Source organism: Suillus fuscotomentosus, assembly GCF_016647785.1.
Source record: "Suillus fuscotomentosus strain FC203 chromosome Unknown F5891scaffold_21, whole genome shotgun sequence".
NCBI lineage: Eukaryota > Fungi > Basidiomycota > Agaricomycetes > Boletales > Suillaceae > Suillus > Suillus fuscotomentosus.
In genome coordinates, this window is record NW_024539533.1 from 499,494 (window position 1) to 522,276 (window position 22,783).

At 47.1% G+C, this 22,783-nt stretch overlaps 3 protein-coding genes across 3 annotated transcripts; 1 reads left to right on the forward strand and 2 right to left on the reverse strand.

The window, feature by feature from the left end:
- Window positions 1-11,974: 11,974 nt before the first annotated feature.
- On the reverse strand, window positions 11,975-13,657 carry F5891DRAFT_1187468 (uncharacterized protein; the record flags this gene model as incomplete). The annotated part of the gene is made up of 5 exons (XM_041366846.1): window positions 11,975-12,627; window positions 12,681-12,787; window positions 12,841-12,972; window positions 13,028-13,401; window positions 13,460-13,657. The coding sequence occupies 5 exons, from the start codon at window positions 13,655-13,657 to the stop codon at window positions 11,975-11,977; spliced, it is 1,464 nt and encodes a 487-aa protein (XP_041227172.1).
- A 2,543-nt stretch (window positions 13,658-16,200) lies between these two features.
- F5891DRAFT_1128045 (uncharacterized protein) lies at window positions 16,201-19,511 on the forward strand (the record flags this gene model as incomplete). The annotated part of the gene is made up of 14 exons (XM_041364239.1): window positions 16,201-16,262; window positions 16,291-16,292; window positions 16,367-16,527; window positions 16,582-16,953; window positions 17,008-17,201; window positions 17,251-17,422; window positions 17,475-17,578; window positions 17,660-18,057; window positions 18,108-18,287; window positions 18,341-18,479; window positions 18,565-18,639; window positions 18,694-18,873; window positions 19,012-19,178; window positions 19,228-19,511. 14 exons carry the CDS (start codon window positions 16,201-16,203, stop codon window positions 19,509-19,511), a joined length of 2,490 nt encoding a protein of 829 aa, XP_041227173.1.
- A 651-nt stretch (window positions 19,512-20,162) lies between these two features.
- On the reverse strand, window positions 20,163-22,540 carry F5891DRAFT_1187470 (uncharacterized protein; the record flags this gene model as incomplete). Its single annotated transcript, XM_041366847.1, has 9 exons — window positions 20,163-20,411; window positions 20,465-20,596; window positions 20,645-20,833; window positions 20,885-20,922; window positions 20,978-21,296; window positions 21,360-21,680; window positions 21,730-21,892; window positions 21,972-22,233; window positions 22,288-22,540. 9 exons carry the CDS (start codon window positions 22,538-22,540, stop codon window positions 20,163-20,165), a joined length of 1,926 nt encoding a protein of 641 aa, XP_041227174.1.
- Window positions 22,541-22,783: the final 243 nt, after the last annotated feature.

The window sequence follows — 22,783 nt, forward strand, 5'->3', positions numbered from 1 at the left end:
ACCTCTACCCTGGATAACTGAGTGACTGGTCAACCAGTCAGCTTTGGGTCAGCTGCCAGATCTTCCCCAACACATGTCCGTGCCCTTATCAACCAACTCCAACTTAAAAGCAGGACCAAACCATCTCACCCCATCAGCATTGGTGGTTTCCTCGCCATCTGCCATCCTCTGTTCATGTCAGAGCGTCCCACTGGCCTGTGCCACAGCCTACATGACACATGACCTAGACATCGCGACTTTGGCTGCTCGTCACAGAGTATACAGTACTCTCCTGAGGACAAGATGCTCGTATCACATTTCCGAAGGTGAGATAACTGTTCTTTGGACTGTGTACTAGTTCCAACTCACGATGTATCCCATACCTTTCCACTAGATCCTGCTCTCGTAGAACACACTAGATGACAAAGACCGGTGTGTGATGATGCTTCATCTACGTTCCTCGGTCTTCAGGAGCGCTCAAGGCATCCATGGTCATCCTGTGTGCATGAGTTGACTTGACACGTGGCTGATAATCATTTATATGAGGAGTATTTGCATTGTAACCGCAAACCAATAGCATTGGCTTTCATACATCAGCAAACTACTGGGCACTTGTACAAGCTTGTACAGACTCACAGAACCTACAGCTAAGTCCCCCCTTTGCAGGATTGTACAGGCGACAGTGTCATAATGTTGTATCAATTACCTATCATTGTAGAAGGTACATGATATATCACGGCCTTTGACTACATCTGTAAGAAGATGATACATCACCCACCACCATGATTAATATATCAGCTGTAATGATACATCACAGCCTCGTATTGGTAGCACATCTGCCATAAATTATGATACATCAAATTTAAATGATATATCATCACCCCCTTGCGAGTGTAATAAAAAATATTATTTGCATCATGATATATCACATACTTTGGCATTCTTATACTAGTAGGATATACTGGGAATTGTCAGTCAAGTGATATATCAACTCCGGTAGGTTAGAAAAAAGGTTGGTGCATGATATATCACCTCCTACAATACTGCTACTTGACACTCTGGGACTTGGATATATCACCTCCTATCTTGTGGCATGTGCCGCTGTAGAGACTCGCGCGTCTCAATGCCGAGTATCCGGCCTTCATCCATACATTCCTATATGATCCAGCTCTAATCCAAAGGACCAGTCTCGTGCACACTTACGTGCGCCTTACCTGCGCTCGCGCTATGCGCGTGCATTTGTGCGCCTCCTCCTAGGTCTTTGCGCTATTGTCCGTCCATCCGTTCCATGTCCTTACTGATTTGCTGGTGCGTTATTCCTATCTCCTTCATTGAACTAACAAATCTTCGGTCCGAAATCTGCGCTACATATAGAAAGTCTATTTAAACTTAGTTATAATTAGAGTTGATATGGTTACTCAGTTTGGGAGTGCGCTCGGAAGCACGCCGCATAGTGTAATCTCCATTCTTAAATAGAGAAGGGAATCTTTGGGGTTCGAGTACTTACTTTCCCTTATCTTTGTGTACTGGAAAGTGTATAGATCACCTCCTCACTTGATATCAGATCTGATTCTCCTGTCAACCATCCATCTGTGCATCCACTCTTCAAATAGGGCCTTTCCCTTAATGTTCTAGGCGCGCCTTCGCTTCGTGCGCGCGCATTCTCGAACCTCCCGCTCACGCGCACATCTCGCGCGCCTTCACCTCGCATACGCGCGCCTTCACCTCACGTACGCGCGCGTTACATTCTCGCGCCTGCTAGCGCCCGCCTAGCTCATACAGTCTCCCTCCAATTTTTATTTCGAGGAACTTCTCTCAGTGGTTGTCCTTTGGGTCGAGTCGTTGTCTCGTATCCTGGTCTTGCTGTAGAGCACCCATTTGTTTTAAGTGTTTTCGCCTATAGTCAAGATTCCTCTTCTACAACTGGAGCCCACCGCGAGGGACATTTCTGAGATAGAAGGTCAGCGCCTCAGACCCAACAGTCGCCGCATAGCCAGAGAAGAAGCCATTGCCGCATTCGACAGAGCGGTAGAATCCATTATACCAGGACCCTTATTCATTCAACACACGCGCGGTCATTCGCGCAATATATCAGAACCACTGCGACCAGATCCAGCGCTCTTCACACGCGCGCCTAGACAACTGATATCGCCAGTCACACCCTCACCTGAAGAATCCGTCAAGGAAGAGTCGTCCGACGGCTTCGAAGCAATAGATAACCCAAGAAGCCAACTTCCCGGAGCATTCCTCCACATGCCCAATCAACCTCCTTTTAATACTTCTAATCTGTCAGCGCTAAGCGCGCTAACCGAGCTTGACGACTCTAGCGACACCCCACTTAACGCGCAAGTAGTCCCCGCGTGCGAGAACGCGCTTCCTACGATGGGAATACTGAAGATCAAGCAAGAAGCTTTAGAAACTCCGCGCACACCATTCTCAATTCCAGGTGGTACCGTTATAACAAACCTTCCCTTCGCATACGCGCGCCAAGCACCTGTCACTCACAAGATCCCCGCGCCTGCAATTTCCCAACCGCCCGTCATGTCCGCAGTAAGAACCAGAATGCCTGTCCGTGGAACAATGGACGTGCCTAAATTTGATGGCACAACCAACAACCTCGCTGACTTTATTGACCTATACGAGCAGCTCGCTGACGAAGTAGGTCTACAAGGTCTCGATCGCATTAAGGGTATCATCCGCTACCTTGAGCGCGATGACCGAGAATTATGGGGAGGAATGCCTGAGGCGCAAGTAAGCGATTACAACGCGTTCATGAAAGAGGTCAAGGTAATGTATCCCGGATGGGATGGCAAAAGGCGCTATGCACTTCCGGATCTACAAGCCATCGCGCATGAATACGCGAACAAGACGATGCCCTCGTACCAGGAGTTAAGCAACTACCTTCGCGCCTTTAAGAAGGTCATGCAACCGCTATTGGCAGAAGATCGCATTGGTAAAGCTGAGCGCGATCACATATTCATGGAAGGGATTCCCAAGGATACTCAGGCGCTAATACACACGCACCTCATGATTAAATTTCCAGATCACTACCCGCAGGATCCATACCCGTTCATGGACATCTTTACAGCTGGGCATTTCGTACTGCCCGCGAATGCACCTGCAGCAGGCGCAACGCCTAGCGCGCCTACAGCAGCATCATTCACTAACCTAGTTACAGCTACCACATCAGCGCAATCGCCCACACAAGGTACAGTGACCAAGCGTGAATATAAGCACGATGCACCTACGTTCAATGACTGCGCCTTTTGTGGCAGTCTCGAACATTACTACCCTCATTGCGTGGAGAAACAAAGGTATATTGATGCGGGTAAATGTAAGGTTAGCGAAGAGACGCGCAAGCTTGTTTTGCCAAATGGCGAGTGGATTCCGGGCCGAGGATTACTCAAGGAACGACTAGATCGACATCACGCAAGTCGCGCGACACCAGATACGACCGCTAGTACACGCGCGACAGCGGGACTATTCTATGGCGCGTCCGATGAGATTGACGCGGTAATTGAGGTAGGCTCGTCTGCGTTCGTACACACAGTTGCGCAAACAGAACTCGATGAGGACGATGAGACGGTGGATCTCATGACTGAAGCGATAGCCTATGTAGCTGCGAGGCGCAACCAGAAGCGCAATGCCAAAGGTAAAAATGTCCGCTTTGATGGTGTAGAAATACCCAGTGAAACGCGCGCGCATCCGAGACCTGCATCTAGGCAAGCCACGGTAGAGGAGGAGATAATCTCTCCCGAAATACAAGCTTCATCTGACAAAGGTAAAGGAAAGGAGGTAGCGAAAGTGGGGCCGTTAAGCGCGCCAACAAGCACCAAGGCGCCTCCTAAGGGTGTCTCACCTTCATTGTCAACACCATCATTGCCCATGCCATTATCGTCATCATCGTCATCTCCTTCTCAATCTTCAGCATTGCCACCATCATTGCCATCAACACCAGCCCAAGCACCAGCACAGTCATCATCATATCGTTATGCATTCGCGCTCGAAGACAAGGAGGCCGACAAATGTGTTGTCGAGTGCCTTCTCGATTCCAATCTCAATATCCCAGTAAGGGAATTATTAGCTGTATCTCCCGATGTTTGCCAACATTTCTGCGAACTTACGACCAAGAAGCGCGTCATGGTAGGCGCAGTATCAGTGCACAAATTATCAGGGCATCCCGCAACTGACCAATGGCTAAGGCAATATGAGGATGTGTGTATGCGAAGCGACGATGGTAAAATTGTCGTGGATCACTTCGCGCCCCTGCGCTGTATTCGCGCTAAGACATTGGAAGGGCGCACCCTCACCTACGTCTTAGATCAAGGCGTGGAAGTAGTAGTCATGCCAAGGGAAGTATGGAAAGAGCTCGGCATACCGCTCAGGTCAGACCATAGCCTCAATATGGAATCGGTGAAGACGTCACGTGACGCTACACTTGGAGTCATAGAGAATGTCCCGCTTGATTTTGGCGCAGGACCCTTATACTTCCAAGTCCAGGTCATCGAGCGCGCGACCTTTGGAGTTTTACTAGGGCGCCCATTCTTTAAGCTTACCTCGTGTCGCACATTTGATCTGCCCGACGGAGAGCAGGATCTCGTACTAACTGATCCTAATGCGCGCAAGGAACTGCGCATTCCAACCCTACCTTGGGTCAAGCGACAGCTCGCAAGAGACGCGAAGTGCGCAAGTCACGCGCTCAAGGAGGAGGAACAGGGTTTTTAAGTATCGATGATCTGCAGCATTCGCAGGGAGATGCCCATACACATTCGTCTTCCCAAGTATTTTCTTTATCGCATCACGTTTCGCATTCTCGCATCACGCCTAACGCACCACACAAAGCGCGCGCGGATAGCGCGTCCCATTCTTCGCTCTTAAGGAGCAACAATGCATCGCCTGTAGTTTCTACACATCAATCTTCCTCATCCTCTATTCCGCAGTATTCAGCGCGTTACGCGCATCTAACATCCATGTAGACCATTATAGATCAGGCGACTATCGACGCCTTTAATTCCTTTTATTATTATGATCCCGTACTTCACGCGCTGGTCTATAAACCAGTCGCAAAGAAAGTGCGCACGGTACCTACCACTATGCCTGCAGAGTATAGGGTAGTGCGCCAATTGCCAGAAGACCCTTTAGCAGGGTTACTTGATTTACCCACCCATCCCCCAGAATTCACGCCGGGCATGCGCTTTACGCAGGTGCGCTGAAGGTACAACAATTCAGATGGTGAGTCTGAACAATGTGTTGGGTCTTGCAGAACCTAGCTGCTATTCGACCCTAAAGGGTTTCTGGACCAGACTCAAGGCTCAGAGGAGAGGAAATATCATAGAAAACTACTGAGCACTCAGACTCATACTGGTAACTGGTGAAAAGATTGATTGATTATGTAAGCTACAAAAGTGCCAACATAAGGTAAGGTAAAACAGTCTCTACAAGCCCAACCAGAAATGAATCCCTACAGCGCGCAGATAAGCTAGACCTCGACCCAGCAAATTGGCTATGGCCAGAAGAACTCAAGTTAGTGCGCTGGCTCGTGCGCGTACATGAACTCGCATTTGCATGGGACACCTCAGAGTGTGGACGCCTTAACGAGACCTACTTCCCGCCATACAAGATTCCTACGGTTCCGCACACACCATGGTCTCAGCGCAATATTCCGATCCCGCCAGCCACCTTAGATGAAGTAGTGCGCATCATCAAGGAGAAGATCTCGTCGGGAGTATATGAACCATCAACGGCCGCGTATCGCTCGCGCTGGTTTTGTGTAGTAAAGAAAGATGGAAAATCCTTGTGGCTAGTTCACAACTTGCAGCCGCTCAATGCGGTAACAATTCGCGACGCGTCGCTTCCGCCTTTTGTTGAACTTCTCACGGAAGCGTTCGCTGGTTACGCGGTGTATGCAATATTGGACTTATATTCAGGTTATGACCAGCGCGTGCTTCATGTAGACTTGCGCGACTTGACGACCTTTGGAACGCCTTTGAGTCCTCATCGGCTAACCACTCTTCCTCAAGGACATGCTAATGCTGTACAGGTTTACCAAGGCGATACCGCGTTTATCCTGCAACATGAGATTCCAGAATTCACGTCGCCATTCGTGGATGATGTTCCGATCAAATCAGTGCGAAGACGGTTCATACGAGACAATACCTGGAAACGCAGGAATCCGGCGCTTCATCTGGGAGCATTGCATTGTTGTCAATCGCATCCTACAGCGCCTAGAGAATGTAGGCGCAACTGTATCCGCATCAAAGTTTGTTCTAGCAGTGCCTACGGCAATTATCGTTGGACACAAATGCACGTTTGAAGGGCGCGTACCAGAAGAATCCAAGGTACAGAAGATTCGCGACTGGCCAGAACCCACCAATCAGTCGCAAGTGCGCGGATTGTTGGGAACTTGCGGCGTCCTGCGCATATTCATTCGCAATTTCTCGCGCATCGCGCGCCCACTAATTAACCTTACCAGGAAAGATGCGCCATTTATATTTGGACCTGAACAGCGCGAAGCCATGCAGACCCTCAAGGACTCAATTCTAGAATCGCCCGCGCTAAGGCGCATCAACTACGATAGCAAGCGCGAAGTCATTCTAGCAGTCGATACTTCCAATATCGCTGTTGGATTCATCTTGCTGCAGATAGGCGAAGACGGAAAGCGCTATCCAAATCGATTTGGCTCAATCGCGCTAAACAACGTGGAAAGGCGCTACTCTCAAGCGAAGCTAGAACTTTTTGGACTCTTCCGCGCGTTGCGCGCGGTACGCGTATACATCTTCGGGGTAAAGAATCTGACGGTGGAGGTAGACGCGAAGTATATCAAAGGTATGATCAATAATCCGGACTTGCAGCCAAATGCGACCATCAACCGATGGATCACGGGTATCCTTTTATTTTCGTTCAAACTCGTTCATGTATCTGCGCAAAAGCACAAAGGCGTTGATGGTCTCTCAAGGAGACCAGTCGCCGAGGAAGATCCCATAGAAGACGATAATCATGAGGATTGGATTGATCGCGCATACTCGTTAGCTATCGTGCTTTTGAACGATCGCACACATCGTATAGCTGGTGGCTCGAGTGACATACGCCATGAAGCGCATCACACATGTTTCATCTCGCAGAGCATGCGCGTACCAGCATTGCGCGTATACTTCAATGTCGCGGAGACAGAAGAACCAGAACCAGATATCCTGCGCTCGGACGCAGCGCGCGCGCAAGACACGCTGATGGCTACTATAGAACAGTTTCTTACCACGCACGAAAGACCCACTGACGTTTCAGATGAAGAATTCAAGAAGTTCGTGAACAACGTGGCGCGTTATTTCGTTCTGGAAGGTAACCTATGGCGCAGAGCATCGCATGGCAAACACCAACTTGTGTTGCCTCCAAACAAGTGTTATCGCGTTCTCAAGGAGGCGCATGACGACTTAGGGCACAAGGGTATCTATACCGTCAGCGCGCGCCTATGGCTACACTTTTGGTGGCCGCGCATCATTGAAGACATCAAATGGTACAGACAAACGTGTCACGAATGCCAAGTTCGCCAAACGAGGAGGCTGCATATTCCCCCAATCGTCCCCATACCAGGAGGTCTATTTCGCAAAGCACACATCGACACGATGAAGATGCCCAGAGCGGGCGGATATGAATACCTCGTGCAAGCGCGATGTGTGCTAACGTCGTATCCGGAATGGCGCATGCTGCGCAAAGAAAATACTAACACACTAACCGCTTTTATTTTCGAGGAGCTCTTGTGTAGGTGGGGCCCGATCACAGAGATAGTGACGGACAATGCGCCCACATATAGGCTCGCAGTAGACGAACTCACACGCAAATACGGGATTCACCCGATCCGCATCTTGCCATATAATTCTCAGGCAAACGGTATAGTCAAAAGACGACACCGCGATGTCCGGGAGGCCATCATTAAAAGCTGCGACGGAGATGATTCTCGCTGGTATCAGGTAGTTCATTCAGTGTTCTGGGCCGAGCGCGTCACCATTCATAAAGCGACGGGTTTATCGCCCTATTTCATGATGCATGGCGTCGAGCCAATATTTCCCTTTGACCTTGCAGAAGCGACGTTCCTTGTGCCCTTACCAAGCCGAGGTGCATTCACCACTACTGACCTTATAGCATGGCGCGCGTGCCAATTGCAGAAGCACGTAGAGGATATTAACGCGATCAGGGATAAAGTAGTCGCGGCGCGCTACAAGTCCATACGCGATTTTGAGAAATGCTTCTGCGCGTCTATCAAATCGCACGACTTTGAACCTGGCACCTTAGTATTGGTACGCAACTCGAAAGTCGAATACAAACTGAGCAAGAAGACGAAGCCACGCTATTTGGGACCTATGATCATAGTGCGTCGCACGAAGGGAGGCTCATATATGTTGGCCGAGTTGGACGGCGCAATCTCAAAACTCTGGTTCGCCGTGTTTCGCGTCATCCCTTACTACCCGCGTAGCGGGGAGCGCATATCGGTAACCCAAATGACTGGAGTAGACGACAAGAGCATCGATGAACTAGAAGCGTATGAAACCGTAGAGCCCGAAGAAGACGAGCCTGAAGAAGACGAGCCCGAGCGCGCGCAAGACAATTAGCGTGCACAACCATATTCCCCACCCCGCACATCACCCAATCATATTCGTGCAAACACGCAGTCCTCAAAAACATAGAAGCAAAAACACCAGATAATATGAAAAACAAAAAACAAAAAATTCCATTAAGTACATACTCTCAGTTTTACCCCGGGTTTCGTCCGGTGATATCTTTCATCTCATTTGTTCATATAACGTGCATTGCCTGCACATAAACCCCAGACTCTAGAATATATCAATCGCACCACGAAAAAACGCTAATACCCCGCAAGTACATACTGATCATTACCTTATTTGTATAGCACGCGCATAATCACCTCAATAGACTTTCACCTTCTAATGCGCGCGCGGCGCAACAAAACAGGGATAGATAATGGAAGGCGCACGAAGAAGACAAGACGGGCGCGCACCCCGCAGAAAATTCAGTAAAGTCTATCGCATTACCTTGATCTCGTCTCACGCTTGTCCCTTACTTACATACTTACAATTTTAATTTCTTAGCCCAGTGAATCAGATGAGGACATGGACATGGACATGGGACAAGACACCACAAGGATCTATTGCAAAGGCGCATTGGCGCTTAGGAGACAAGAACAACAAAACAAAGGTGCATCTACTTAAGGGAGTCATTGATCTGCCTCTCCAATTCAGCCCACATGTTGGACATAGCGAAAAACTTGTTGGAATAGTTGAGGAGGTCCGCCTGTTTGGCGCGCGCATACTGGCGCATCTGGAGAGTGGAAGTTCGCAAGTGCACATTTTCCTCCTTCAAACGCGCGGCCTCCGCGCACGCCTCTTTCAACTCCACCACTGGATCCTTGGACTTGTCCTTTTCCTTAGGTGCAGAACCAGATGCCAAAGGACCAACGGTGCGCACAGGAATATTGCGCGAGGCGCACACGACCTTTTCCTCCACAGAATGCTCCCCAACAATCTCCACATCCATCTCAGACTCCTCAGATTCTTCTTCATCCTCAACAGCAATAGAGGAAGCGGTTTCCTTTGCGGACTCAGCAATAGGGCGCTTAGGCATTGGTTTGCACGGGCACGCCTTAGGCGCATCTGTATAGTTGTGCTTAGCTAATCCACAGCAGTCAGTGGCGCATGCCATCAAAATACAAAAGGCGCGACTTACAGAAAGTGCAAGCACGCTTGGACACATCACAAGGAGGGCACCGGCGACCAGGCGCACCTCCGCAGTCTATGTCCTTGGAAATGCAAGCACCACAGCGCCATGCCTTGACCACAGACATGCGCCCGATGCGAGGCTAGCACAGCCAGACATGTTAATAGAGTGGTGCGCCAACAGGAAACAGAAGACGCACCTTCTTGCTGACATCAGTACCAGACGCGTCAGTGGCGCGCGCCTCGACTTCACGACCGCCTCAATCTCCTTACAACTCTTCCGTCCCTGCTTTAACGACTCCGCGCTCTTGTCATCCATCTCCAGCGCCAACGCCAACACACCCACGCGCGTGGAACAACCGTTCAAGGTGGCCTAGGAATGTCAGTCCACAATAGACAAATACATGTAAGCGCACTCACCAGCACTGAATACCACTCGCGCAACCACATCTCTTGATCCTCGAGGAGTTCCGGCTTGAGATCAGGCGCGGACATCACACATCCTTCCAAAGAGACCAGAATGGAGGCCCAAGCGACAAGGAGGCGGTCAGCATCGGATTCCGTGCTAGCGTCACCCATAGGCGCGTCCTCAGGAGGCCCTTGCGCCACTGGAACAGGCTCAGGGGAAGGAGTGGTGTTCAGCATAGCAACATTGAAAGTAGGCATGGTGAGAGATTGATAACAAAGAAGTCAAGAGATTGCGAGAACACGTCCATCTTCTTATCAACATCTCCCCCGATTACACCATCGATGCTTGCGATCATCAAAGGACGACCCTACTCTCGCGATCACCTGATCCCTGTCTATCACCACTTCTCTAAGTCCAAGATCCCGCGCTATAGCACTGAGTGGGGACACTCAGAATGTAAGTCCCCAGGAGATGTAGAGACTCACGCGTCTCAATGCCGAGTATCCGGCCTTTATCCATACATTCCTATATGATCCAGCTCTAATCCAAAGGACCAGTCTCGCTGCACACTTACATGCGCCTTACCTGCGCTCACGCTATGTGCGTGCATTTGTGCGCCTCCTCCTAGGTCTTCGCGCTATTGTCCATCCATTCATTCCATGTCCTTACTGATTTGCTGGTGCGTTATTCCTATCTCCTTCATTGAACTAACAAATCTTCGGTCCGAAATCTGCACTACATATAGAAAGTCTATTTAAACTTAGTTATAATTAGAGTTGATATGGTTACTCAGTTTGGGAGTGCGCTCGGAAGCGCGCCGCATAGTGTAATCTCCATTCTTAAATAGAGAAGGGAATCTTTGGGGTTCGAGTACTTACTTTCCCCTTATCTTTGTGTACTGGAAAGTGTATAGATCACCTCCTCACTTGATATCAGATCTGATTCTCCTGTCAACCATCCATCTGTGCATCCACTCTTCAAATAGGGCCTTTCCCTTAACGTTCTAGGCGCGCCTTCGCTTCGTGCGCGCGCATTCTCGAACCTCCCGCTCACGCGCACATCTCGCGCGCCTTCACCTCGCGTATGCGCGCCTTCACCTCACGTACGTGCGCCTTCACCTCATGTACGTGCGCCTTCACCTCACGTATGCGCACGTTACATTCTCGCGCCTGCTAGCGCCCGCCTAGCTCATACAGTCTCCCTCCAATTTTTATTTCGAGGAACTTCTCTCAGTGGTTGTCCTTTGGGTCGAGTCGTTGTCTCGTATCCTGGTCTTGCTGTAGAGCACCCATTTGTTTCAAGTGTTTTCGCCTATAGTCAAGATTCCTCTTCTACACCGTGAGGTAGGAGGTGATATATCTAGCTTTCTAAATTGATACCAGAGCATCCCACATGATATATCAGCAAAATGTGTTACACCTGCAGTGATATATCATTAACCTTAAGTCACCTATATGGCTGGACGCCCTCTTCATTTCCGAGACTTCTTCCTCAGCCCCAAAGCACTGGGCTGCACAGTGTTGTGCTTCCTCTTAAATGCTGCCTTTGTTCCTTGCTGTGAGCTGGCATTACCAATTTTGTTGGCCTCCTCTGCTCGAGTCGAAGGACGTCCTGGGCGTCCCAATCGTCTAGCTTGTGTCGTGACAATGAGTTCCGAGGATATCAAGGGCTCTGAATTATGTGCCAATGTGGTCTTGTGGACAGGCAACACATCAACGTTGATTGAAGATAAAACTGGCAAGTCTGGGAGTGAGGGCTGGGGTAACAGAGTGCTTTCCGGTGTCAACAATGTGGGTGACATGGAACACACTTGAGGCTGCATGACAGCAGCACTTGGGAGTGTGACAGACACAGTCATATTTCAATCATCCACATAGTTCGATGGGGACCACACTTGAGGCTGCATGACAGCGGCGCTTGGGAGTGTGACAGACAAAGTTGTATTTCCATCACCCACATAGTCTGATGGGGACCACACTTGAGGCTGTGTGACAGCAGCACTTGGGAGTGCGACAGACAAAGTTGTATTTCCGCCATCCACATAGTCCCTTCTCCAGGACATGATTGGCGAGTCTAGATCTATTAGAGGTGCTGAATGAGGAGATGTGTAAGATGGGTTGGGGTTCGGGTGATGTTGCCACTGGTTCCATTGTGGTATAATATTGAAGTCGGTGTCATGGATGTGTGTGGATCCCTCAGGCTGCCTTATCAAAGGAATAGGATTAAGTGTCTGTCCGGAGGTATTAAACTCCTGCCTAGGTAGCAGGGGGACACTTGGCTGGCCTGGCAGTTCATCTAGTAAATTGAGGTCCGTGGTTGATGGAGGAGATGGAGTTGGTACAGCAAGGTCGGTAGTCGATGGAGGAAGAGACAAAGTGAGTGTGGATGTTGGAATGAGGTCCATGGTCAACAAAGGAGGTGAACTAGGTGCAGATGGCGAAGCGAGATCAGTAGTGGATGGAGGAGGGGAACTGGATGTGGATGTAGGAACCGAAGTTCCCTTTGCAGAAGAACCTATTGAGAATAATCAGTTGTTATGCTATGAACTAAGCAAGGATGATATATACCATATATGCGACCCAGGTGTCTTTCAAATGGTAATAAAATTTTTTCATGGAAGTTAGGCATTGACACCTTAAAGCTCAAACCCTCCAGGGTTTTACCATGATGATAACTAACAATGGTGATGCATCAAATTTGTGTGAATGTAATAATAAGAAAACGCACCTCAATGTCATGATATCACCTTCACACAAAGGATTGGGTCCACCCATAACAAGTGAGTAGTGCCATCCTCCCGTTAAAGTTGAAAGTTCTTCAAATATTTGACCCAGCACGATGGGCAACTCTTGAATTGCACTTGATCAGTGAGGAATTAATCAGTTGAAGTCAGACAAAACAAACAATCGCTTACCGGTAAATTTCCTCCTTTGTCCGATCTTGCCCTGGTGCAACTGATCCCAACTTTCTGGCAGCATTAATATGTACTGTCTCATTATGAACCTCATCCTTCACATCTTCTGGCTCCTTTGCAAAACATTCACTTGTGTGTTGCTGAACAGCATGAAGCTTTTGATCAGGTAGTACTAGTTTATTCTCCTTGATATCATCAGAAACTAAGGGCTTGACTTTTGACTCGTAGTGAAGTTGCGAGTATACTTCAATTTCCTTGAGGTCTTGAGTGCCTCGTGCACACTGGCCAAGCAACGTGGATAGCATTTTGCTGGTTGATGTCCTGCCAGGCGTAGTCTTTCCTTTGGTATTGTTTCTAAACCACTCCCGCAATTTCTGTTCAATCGCTAATCAGAATCCCCATCTATATTTAGCTCAGCATCAAGAAACACACTTTACATCGATGGTTGATGGCGTCATTGAGCACCTTTGTCTGTTCTGCGTCCAACTTGGTGAGTTTTTCCACATCACTTATACTGTTCTCATGATCCAGCTCAGTGTCGACCTCATTGATGGCCTCCTCTAAGTCCAGATCAGATTGATTGATGTCGGTGGCCTTGTTGGGTGAGTTTTCACTTGAAAAAACTCTCATGTGTTCGGGGAAATTGCTGAACCACTTTGGGTACAGAAGTTCAAAGAATCAATTAAGTTTTTTTTCTTTCTGCATCTGCAGGTATGTTGGCACTTCGGTTTGCAGCCATAAAAGCTCCTTTGCTGTTGTCCATCTGAACATATAATGTCAGTGCAATATTCATTTGTTCTGGTTGGTATGGTCTTTGCTCACATTTTCCTGTGTTGTTTCCCGGGGGGGATGTAGATAGGTCACTCTCGTATACCAAACAAAGTGCAAATCTCCTCACCACATCCTTACTCAGCTTTGTTTTTTTTCATTGCACCAACCAATCAATGCCAATCAATCAATGAGCAGTACAAATACTATTTTCTTTACCGCTAACCTGAACTTACCGCCTTCATTCAGCTTTACAAACATGTCCCACTCAGATATCAGGTGCCCCCACAACCAACCTGTTCAAATGCTACCTCATCCCTGCTTCACACTCGAGCAGTTCATTGAGGCCATCTGGTTGGTTCAGTGTGGATCCAGTAGATACTCCATCATTTGTATATATTAAAATATTGCGGGACGTGCTGGGTCTTATAAACACTTTGCCATGGTTGTACATATTAAAATTGTAGGACATGTTCAATGGGTCTTACAATTTGCCATGGTTACTCTGGATTTAATGTCTGATGCGCTTTTGTGCATGAGTGGGACATGCTCAATGAGTCTTACATGACTCATTGACAACTCAATGAGTCTTACATGACTCATTGATAACTCAATGAGTCTTATGTGAATCAGTAAGCTTTTGCGCATGAGTGGGACATGCTCAATAAGTCTTACATGACTCATTGACAAACCCATCCTGTAAGCTTTTGCGTGCAACTCAGAATTCTTGGCTTAATTCATTTTATTCCATTTATTGAGATTGTGATCTATCTGTCCCGAAGTGTGGCTATCATTGAAAAGTGGTACTATCTGTCCTGAAGTGTGGCTATCATTGAAAAGGGTGTAGTACCTGTCTGTCCCGAAGTGTGGCTACTGTTTGAAAGGCCCGTCTGCAAATCAATTGCAAATGCTTACCCTTCAAAGCTTACGGATATCATCAATGCCACCAAAATACAAGTCTGAAGAAGATCGTCACAATGCTAGATTGAAAAGCAAGCGAGCTCACTATGCAAGGTAAGCTTTGATTAATTTGCTGTCTTCTGGAATTAATGGTTGTTCTAGAAACAAGGCTATGAAGCAGGCAAAGTCACGAAATCATTGGCGAAAGCTGTCTCAAATGAGCAATGTATGTCTTCCTTGAGTGACAGCGCATGATACATGTTGAACACCATCTCTATGATTGTCACAAAGTCCATTATTGCCATGTTTCAAGACCTTGATACACTATACATGGAGCTCGGCTACAAAGCAGGTGTTCCTGAGCACAATACCATCCTGAGTCGCTTTCTTGCGGTACTCCAACACATCGATACAGAAGGATGGGATGTAATATCCCCTGAACTCAAAGATGCATGTACTTTTGTGCAGAATTTGACCAGCATGCTACCAACCTAGCTGAGAATGTGTGGCTATGTGCACCAGGGATCGGGCACAACACTCTATCACAGCAATGTGAGCAATTGCTCCATCTGACAACACGACGACTTGCTGCAGAAAGGGAGTTCATTGCCATGGTAGATCAAGGGTGTACTGAAGCATATGACGATGCTGTGTTGGCAGGTTCACTCAGCTGGAAAACGCCTCCTGAACGAGTTGTGTGTCTGTGTTTTCATGTTATCTGATTACATTGTGTAAGGATTGAACATCCTCTATGCATGGACTATGACTAGGCGCTCGAAGCTATCCATGCGACTCACCGCATCACTCTTCATTCCGAGCCATGCTGCTTTCCATTTTCTTTCATTTTAAAACTTACCTTGTGCTCATACGCCACTCATTCGGTCTCACATATTTTCTTTCATCTCAAAACTTATCCTCTGCACCCGAGGACCCTTACTGTTTCACATATATGTTTTCTTTCATCTTAAAACTTATCCTCTGCACCCAAGGACCCTTGCCGTTTCACATATATGTTTTCTTTCATCTTAAAATCACATTCCTCTTCAAACTAATATAGCTGCCTTACAATTGTGTTAACTCGGTCAGTACTGTCATAATAAGTACTTCTATAGTCACAGTTGGATTTACATAGGGGTAAAAGAACTGGAAAAAACTGATGTTTGGCACAGGGCATGATGTCTACTCAGTACTGAATATTTTGTCATCAACTATGGTTGCTAGTTGAAAGCAGTGAACACTACGGCACTTCCAGCACAATTTCTTTGCTCACAATGATGCTGCAGGAAGAGCAGTGAGAAATGAGACCAACGACACTCCACAAGAGACTTGCCAGGAGCAGCAGCGCAAATACACTAGCTTTGAGGCAGCACCCAGTGGTTGTCTTTCTATTTCTTCAGTATACTACACGGTTCCACACTCACCTGCCAAACACTGATTCCAAGAGTCTGATTCACAAGACGTACACCACCTACCAACAGATGGTTTTGATTTTTCATCATTCAATGATGTTAGCGAGGATGCTTGTGATACATTTGTGGGGTCTGGCAAGCGAAATCGTACTGCTGGAGTAAGTCATATGTTGGTTGATATCACAGTAGTGATTCTAACTAAGGTCTCCTCAGGATGATCCTTTGCGCTTGTGGAATTCGGATGCTGACCTCTTTCTGCTAGAGTTTCTTCGCTTGGAGGGCCATGGTGACTTTGTGCACACCACATGTTTCTGCAGGGAAGCAGACCCAATGTATCGGTACCAAGACTGTCATGGTGCAGAGTTGTTGTGTCCCACATGTGCCGTGCATATACACGAGAGGCAGCTGTTACACAGGATTGAGGTATGTACATTCTTTGTTCACAAATAACAATCTGAATGTACAATGCTGCTGCAGTGCTGGAACAGTACCTCGTTTCAGATCACCACATTGAAGGCCTTGGGGGCCTGCTTTCAACTTGGGCATCCCATCGGTGCCCAATGCATCAATCTGATCCCTGCATTCAATGATGACTTCGTTATCCTTGACTGCAATGGTATTCACGAAGTCGGACTTGATTTCTGTGGATGCAAGTCTGCTCAGCTGCACATTATTCAGTTGTTACATGGTCGCCTGTTTCCTGCCACAACGTCAGACCCTAAATCGGCTGCCACCTTTCACGTGTTAGAGTATTTTCAAATGCTGTCATTTGAATCTAAAGTATCGGCATGGGAGTTTTACAATACAGTTGCTCGCCTCACGGAAAACACAGGCACCCATGTTCCCAAGGTAGGTAATGTAGTTTTGTGTCCAAACACATCCTTACTGACACATATCATTCAGGATCGTTATGATAGTCTTTGTTGGATGATGCATGAATGGCGCTTTGTGATGCAAATGAAACACTGCGGTCAGGGTCATCATCCAGGAGGCATTAACGCAACAGAGGCTGGTGCTTGTGCTGTCTTATGCCCTGCCTGTCCCCATCCAAACAAAAATCTACCTGTTGGGTGGGAAAATTCTCCACCAGAATTCCAGTAAGCATGCTGATAAAAGTTTTAACTTTCATTCTTAACTCAGCCACAGATTTCTATATGCTATATTCCTTGGAATTGACACCAACTTCCGACTGGTTTGGCATAACGTATCATCAGACACCGTTGATCCTGGATTGAATTATGGGTACACATTTTTCGTGGAGGAGACTGGGTACAAGCACTTCCTGGCTTCGTGCAATAGGGTGGGCAATGCTCAGGAGGTAAGTTTAATATGTTTGCCTGAGTCATAGCACTAACTATGATTAAACATAGAAGAGCACATGTTCTAGCCACTCCGCTGTGAACCTGGTGGATATGAGAGCTTCACATGGACTTGCAGCAACAGGTGTAGGCACAATTTCAAGTGACCGTGTTCAGTTGGTGACTTACAAAAAGGGGAGAGGTGCTTTCTTTTGTTTACCGTATCATAGCTATGTTTCTGAACCCACCATTAATAGGTACATAAACATGGATTACCTTTTTTTTTTAAGCATGCAGTCTTCACATGACATTCACATCCTCAATATATCTTATGACATAGCCTGCCAGTGGAACAAAAACCTTTGGTCACGCATGTCAGCATTCCCACATGAGTATCACATTGACCGCGACAACAAGCTCATCACATTCCTAGTTCCTAAATTCCATCTGCCAGCGCACATCGCCAGTTGCCAAACGAGGTTCTCATTTAATTTTATCAAAAGTGTTGGGCAGACTGATGGTGAAGCCCCGGAGCGCAGGTGGGCAGATATCAACCCTATCACTACAAGCACTCGTGAGATGGGACCTGGATCGACGCAAGACACTATAGATGATCATTTTAATGACTGGAATTGGAAGAAGGTCTGCGCCATGGGTAACTTACTTTTCTATCGATAACAATTCAATGCTAAGTTGCACTCACAGGCACCATTCTCCTCCGTAAATATAAGGCTGCAATACCTGAGGCTGAAGAATGTGCCGGTGATCTTAAGGAGTTCGAGGCTGCCCTTGATGCAGATCAATTAGCTGGATGGCGGAAAGAGATCGAGATGTGGGAGTCAGACCACTCCTTGACGAATCTGTTTGAAGTCAAAGCAAGAACTAGTGAGCATTGTTTTGCTCCTGACGATCTGTGCCACTGAGGAGTAATTTGACAGCTGTGACCCAGGCTGCCATGCATCTAGCATTATTGAAGGCTGAGGCAGAAGAAATTGAGTGTGGCGAACATATATCCCTAGACGATGATATATCGCCATTGGTCCTCATATCATCAGGGATGGAACTAGAGGATCAACAGTAAGTATTCAGCTACAAGTATTGTAGTCATCGCTCATGCAGCTTCATGTAGATGACATGTTGAGTTGGAGGCGAAGACCATCAGACAGTATGCCACCGATGCCCAAAAAGTCAAGATACTCCAACACATCAATAGCCTCCACCATAGGATTGATACCTGGTCCTGAGTACAACTGTTATACATGCCCTACGTCTCCTGCCTACATTCACCCAGTGACATTCCCTCTGAGGACAAGGCCCATAGAATCAACCTCTTTCTCCCTTCATCACTGCCCCCGACATTCCCATGTGACGACCACTTACTAAAGTACAAATGGGATTTGCGTCAAGCACAGGCAAACAATGCTCTAAATGACCTCCACGCTGTCATCAATATGACCTACCACCTCTACAAGTATAAGGACACCTTCATTTGAGGTCAGCATGCAAACACTCGTGCTCACGGCATCATCCATTCTGCTGAAAGCCAAATTGATGCAATATCAGCTAAGTACACAGCTGCCTGAGACACCCTCGTTATACTTGCATCGAGACTAGGCAAGAATGACGACTGGCGGCAGATACTGAAGCTACTGGACAGGAGAAAAGATGCGGTCCCGCTCAAACACAATAAAGGCAAGACAGTTGGCCAACAGAATATTTCATGGATATGGAAGGTGGCTGGGGTATCAAACAATCAGGAGGAAGGATTGCAGGATTGTAAGTCTTTGATTATGACTCTGCATATCACTCAATTAATATATTGTAGTGTTACATGTGGAATGGTGCAAGGCACGGGCACAGGCTCATTGGTGGGAGGAGGAAGTCCAGCTCCTGTATGAGGAAATGCGTCGTGTTCTTACCTTCTTGGAGTGGCAGGCTGGATGGTGGGACACGCAAGGCTCGCGACGCCAATTTGGCTCATCTGCATTCACAGAGGGGGCAGTTGCATATGCACATCGCCAGGCAATGCTACGCCAGAGCATGTCTGCGTGGTTCAGGTTGTTGTGGGAAGCCATCCCCTCGTGGACTGCTGTGCCTCTCATGGACTAATACAAATACTTTAGCATACATACCGATTTGTTTTTGGTAGACATTTTATGCATGACAGAGGTTTATGTTCTATGTTTAATTCTATGTTTAATTCGGCACATACCATGCTGATATATCAGCGACTAAGTCACAGGTAGACTCAACAGAGTGATGTATCACGGCTCCAGTGCAGGAAATAGAGTGATACATCAGACAGTAATATATCAGCTACCACAGGTCACGAGAAAGGCATACCAGACAGTGTGATATATTGGCTACATTGACTGAGTCACGAGTGATATATCATGGCGGAGTATCATACATAAACCCAGAGTGATACATCAGACAGTGAGGATACATCACCATGTAAGGATTAAAGGTGTGGATATATCACATACTTTCTACAATTACAGTATGTAATACATTATACTGCCAGGGAGTTTTGGATTGTACATAGGCCCACAATCTGTACAGTCATTACAATATAGTGACCATGGACAGACAAGCCAGGTTGTGCAGATAAGACAAGTTACACAGATCATGCAGAGGCTACATTATGTATGAATAAATAGTAGATGTACATGGGAAACATGCCATACAAGCGTGCAAAAGTCATGCCAACTGTCATTATGATTATCAAACTAAAATAAGCATTGAGCATCGAACAGCACATTAAAGTATGATATTGATGTCCACATCACTGCCTGCTGCACTCCCATCTGCATGCCAATCAGATTCGCTCATACCAATCTTAGCCCATTGCTGCAGCATCTCTTCAAGCTCTTCGCGAAGTTCCGGAATGTTGAGCAACTTATCAACTGATGTCCACAACTTGTTGAAGTCAGTCCTGCATCTATCAGCAGGGAGTTCAGGAGATCTGTTGGTCCCAGTTTCACTGAACCCAGAAATAACACCCTTCATCTATGAAATCATCAGCGAAAAGGAAAAAGAAAAAGGTGCACAACTGCCGCCACAAGAATGAGCGCGTTAGCAGGGATTGTTTGGTGGAAGTCATCCATGTTCTTCAGCACTTTCTTGCTGTCACCATAGAAAAATTTGAGACAAACATCCTTGAGAGCCTGTGATACAAAATTCTTGAATTTTCCCTGTGAGAAAAATAGTGAGTCAGTGTATTAACAAGAGTCGTTACCTACATCAGACGAGTCAGGGATCCGGAGGTAATCACCAGTCTTGAGTAGCTTAGTGGCAGCTGCAATGACATGCTTCTTTATCTCCTCCAATCGCAGTGAGGTGCCCTTCGGGAAGATATCATAAGACAATTTAGCTATAGAGATAACAACCTTTTTGAGCTCTGTACGGAATGTGAAGAGATCGTCACAGAGCTGATCAATGTATCAGCGAGAGTGCCCACCATCAATAAATGGGGGACTTACCAACTGGCACATCTGCAGGCTATATGCTGGGAAGTAGCCTTGCAACAAGACATGAGAAGACTTGAAGAAAGCGGCAGCATAGGGAAAATTTACCATCCTCAAATTTAAGCTTCTTCTGGTGGCATACCCACAATTCAGCGTCCAAGACTTCTTGCGCAAGTTGCACAGCATCCTTGTGTTCTGGAATTGGATGTGTGAGAACAGCTTGCAGTTGCATCTGTAATTTTGCCACCTGAAGAAAGCCTTGCCAACAAGGTGGATAAAATCCAAGCTTAGAAGGGTTTTCTTGTGTTGTCTTGACATTTCGTGTGCACCGAGCTTGAATGGGTGTAGTGCTATGAGAGAGTGAATGACTAGGAGTAGTGGCATGGTCAGAAGAAGTCTGTGATGGAGAGCATTTGCAGAAGGAGGCCTGTGTACGACTATCGGAGGAAGTGACTGGTCAAGATGGGGAGTGCCAACATGAAGACTTCACATATGAAGTATGTTGCATAGACGTTGCGGGCTGATATGAGTGTTGGCGTGGAGACTTAGGGCGAATGTAAAGTTTGGGCGGATGAGATGGCGAGAGTCTACGTCGGGAAGTAGGCACTTGGACAGAAGAGGCATCCACAGATGGCACACATTGACGAGATCTCGGGTGGTCACTACTTTGAGACAGGCGTTGGCAAGGAGACTTGAAGCGAATGGAGGTACTAGCACGTTCATTTCCTTTCATTTTCGAAAGATATGACAGTGAAGGAGCCTTGCGTTGTCCATTCTGTGCTTGATGATGTTCAAGAACATCATAAGTATTCTATACACATAATCAACGAGTGAACATGAGCAAAAAAAAATCGGAATACATCATCTTGACCTTCCATATCCATGGGTTCGTCTTCCCAGTCATGCTCTCGATCAAAATCCCTTCCATCGTCACCACCATCTTCAACAGGTGCATCTGAATGTTGACTGGAGTCCTCTCCATTGTCCACATGCTGACCTACACCACTTTTTTCGGCTCCGTCCCTGCAATGAGTACATCAAGAAAGCTAGAGGTGAAAAACAAGCTACCACTTGTGTATTGTCATGCAATTGGTGCACAGACTCTCTATCATCATCTTCCTCGCTCATGTCTCGCTGGTTTGCCTTCTGGGTGCACTGCACACTGGAAGTAGGCGTAGGTGCCTTAAACCCGAATCTGTCAGAAGAGCGAACAGTATGTAGCACTGGATGGGGAGAAGTGTGGGCTGGGTGATTGTTGCCCGACCTTTGATAGGGTCGCTTAGAATTGCTGCTCGTAGTTTGAGGTTTTGCAGGAACAGGTTTCGGTTTGGGAACATTGTTTGTAGTCCAAGGTTTTGCAGGAGCTTGATATGATCATAGTTCGAACATCATTAAAATAAAATAGAATAAATTTACACTTTTCTTCCCCTGATGCAGCCGCACAGGAGCCATTGAATTTTCTTCAGGATCACTGGCATCAAGCTCAGGGTAATTGTTTCGTCCTTTCCTACTCTTTGTGGGTGCTGCTATCGCTTCTCCAGCTTTTTGAAGTTGTGCTGTGTGGCCGCCAACACTGCGATTAGATCTGGAGCTTTGTCGACAAGCAACCTCAGGTGTCATATCATCCTGAGCACCTATAGTAGAACATCTAGCTCTCTTCTTGGGAGGCATTGGAGATCAGCAAAGCAATGAACAGCGCAGGTCGGTTAGTAGATATAGACATCATGTAAGCAAATGTTATGTAATCATAATGCTATGACAGTACGCAGAGGCATCCTAAAAAATTTACAACAGTAGACCGAGAAGAAAAAGGTGCAGCAAAGTCGCAAGGACAAAATAGGCAGACTTGGAGAAGACAATATAGTTTAGAACTAGCCATGCCAGCATGGTATGACCCGGAACAGGGTGACGAGA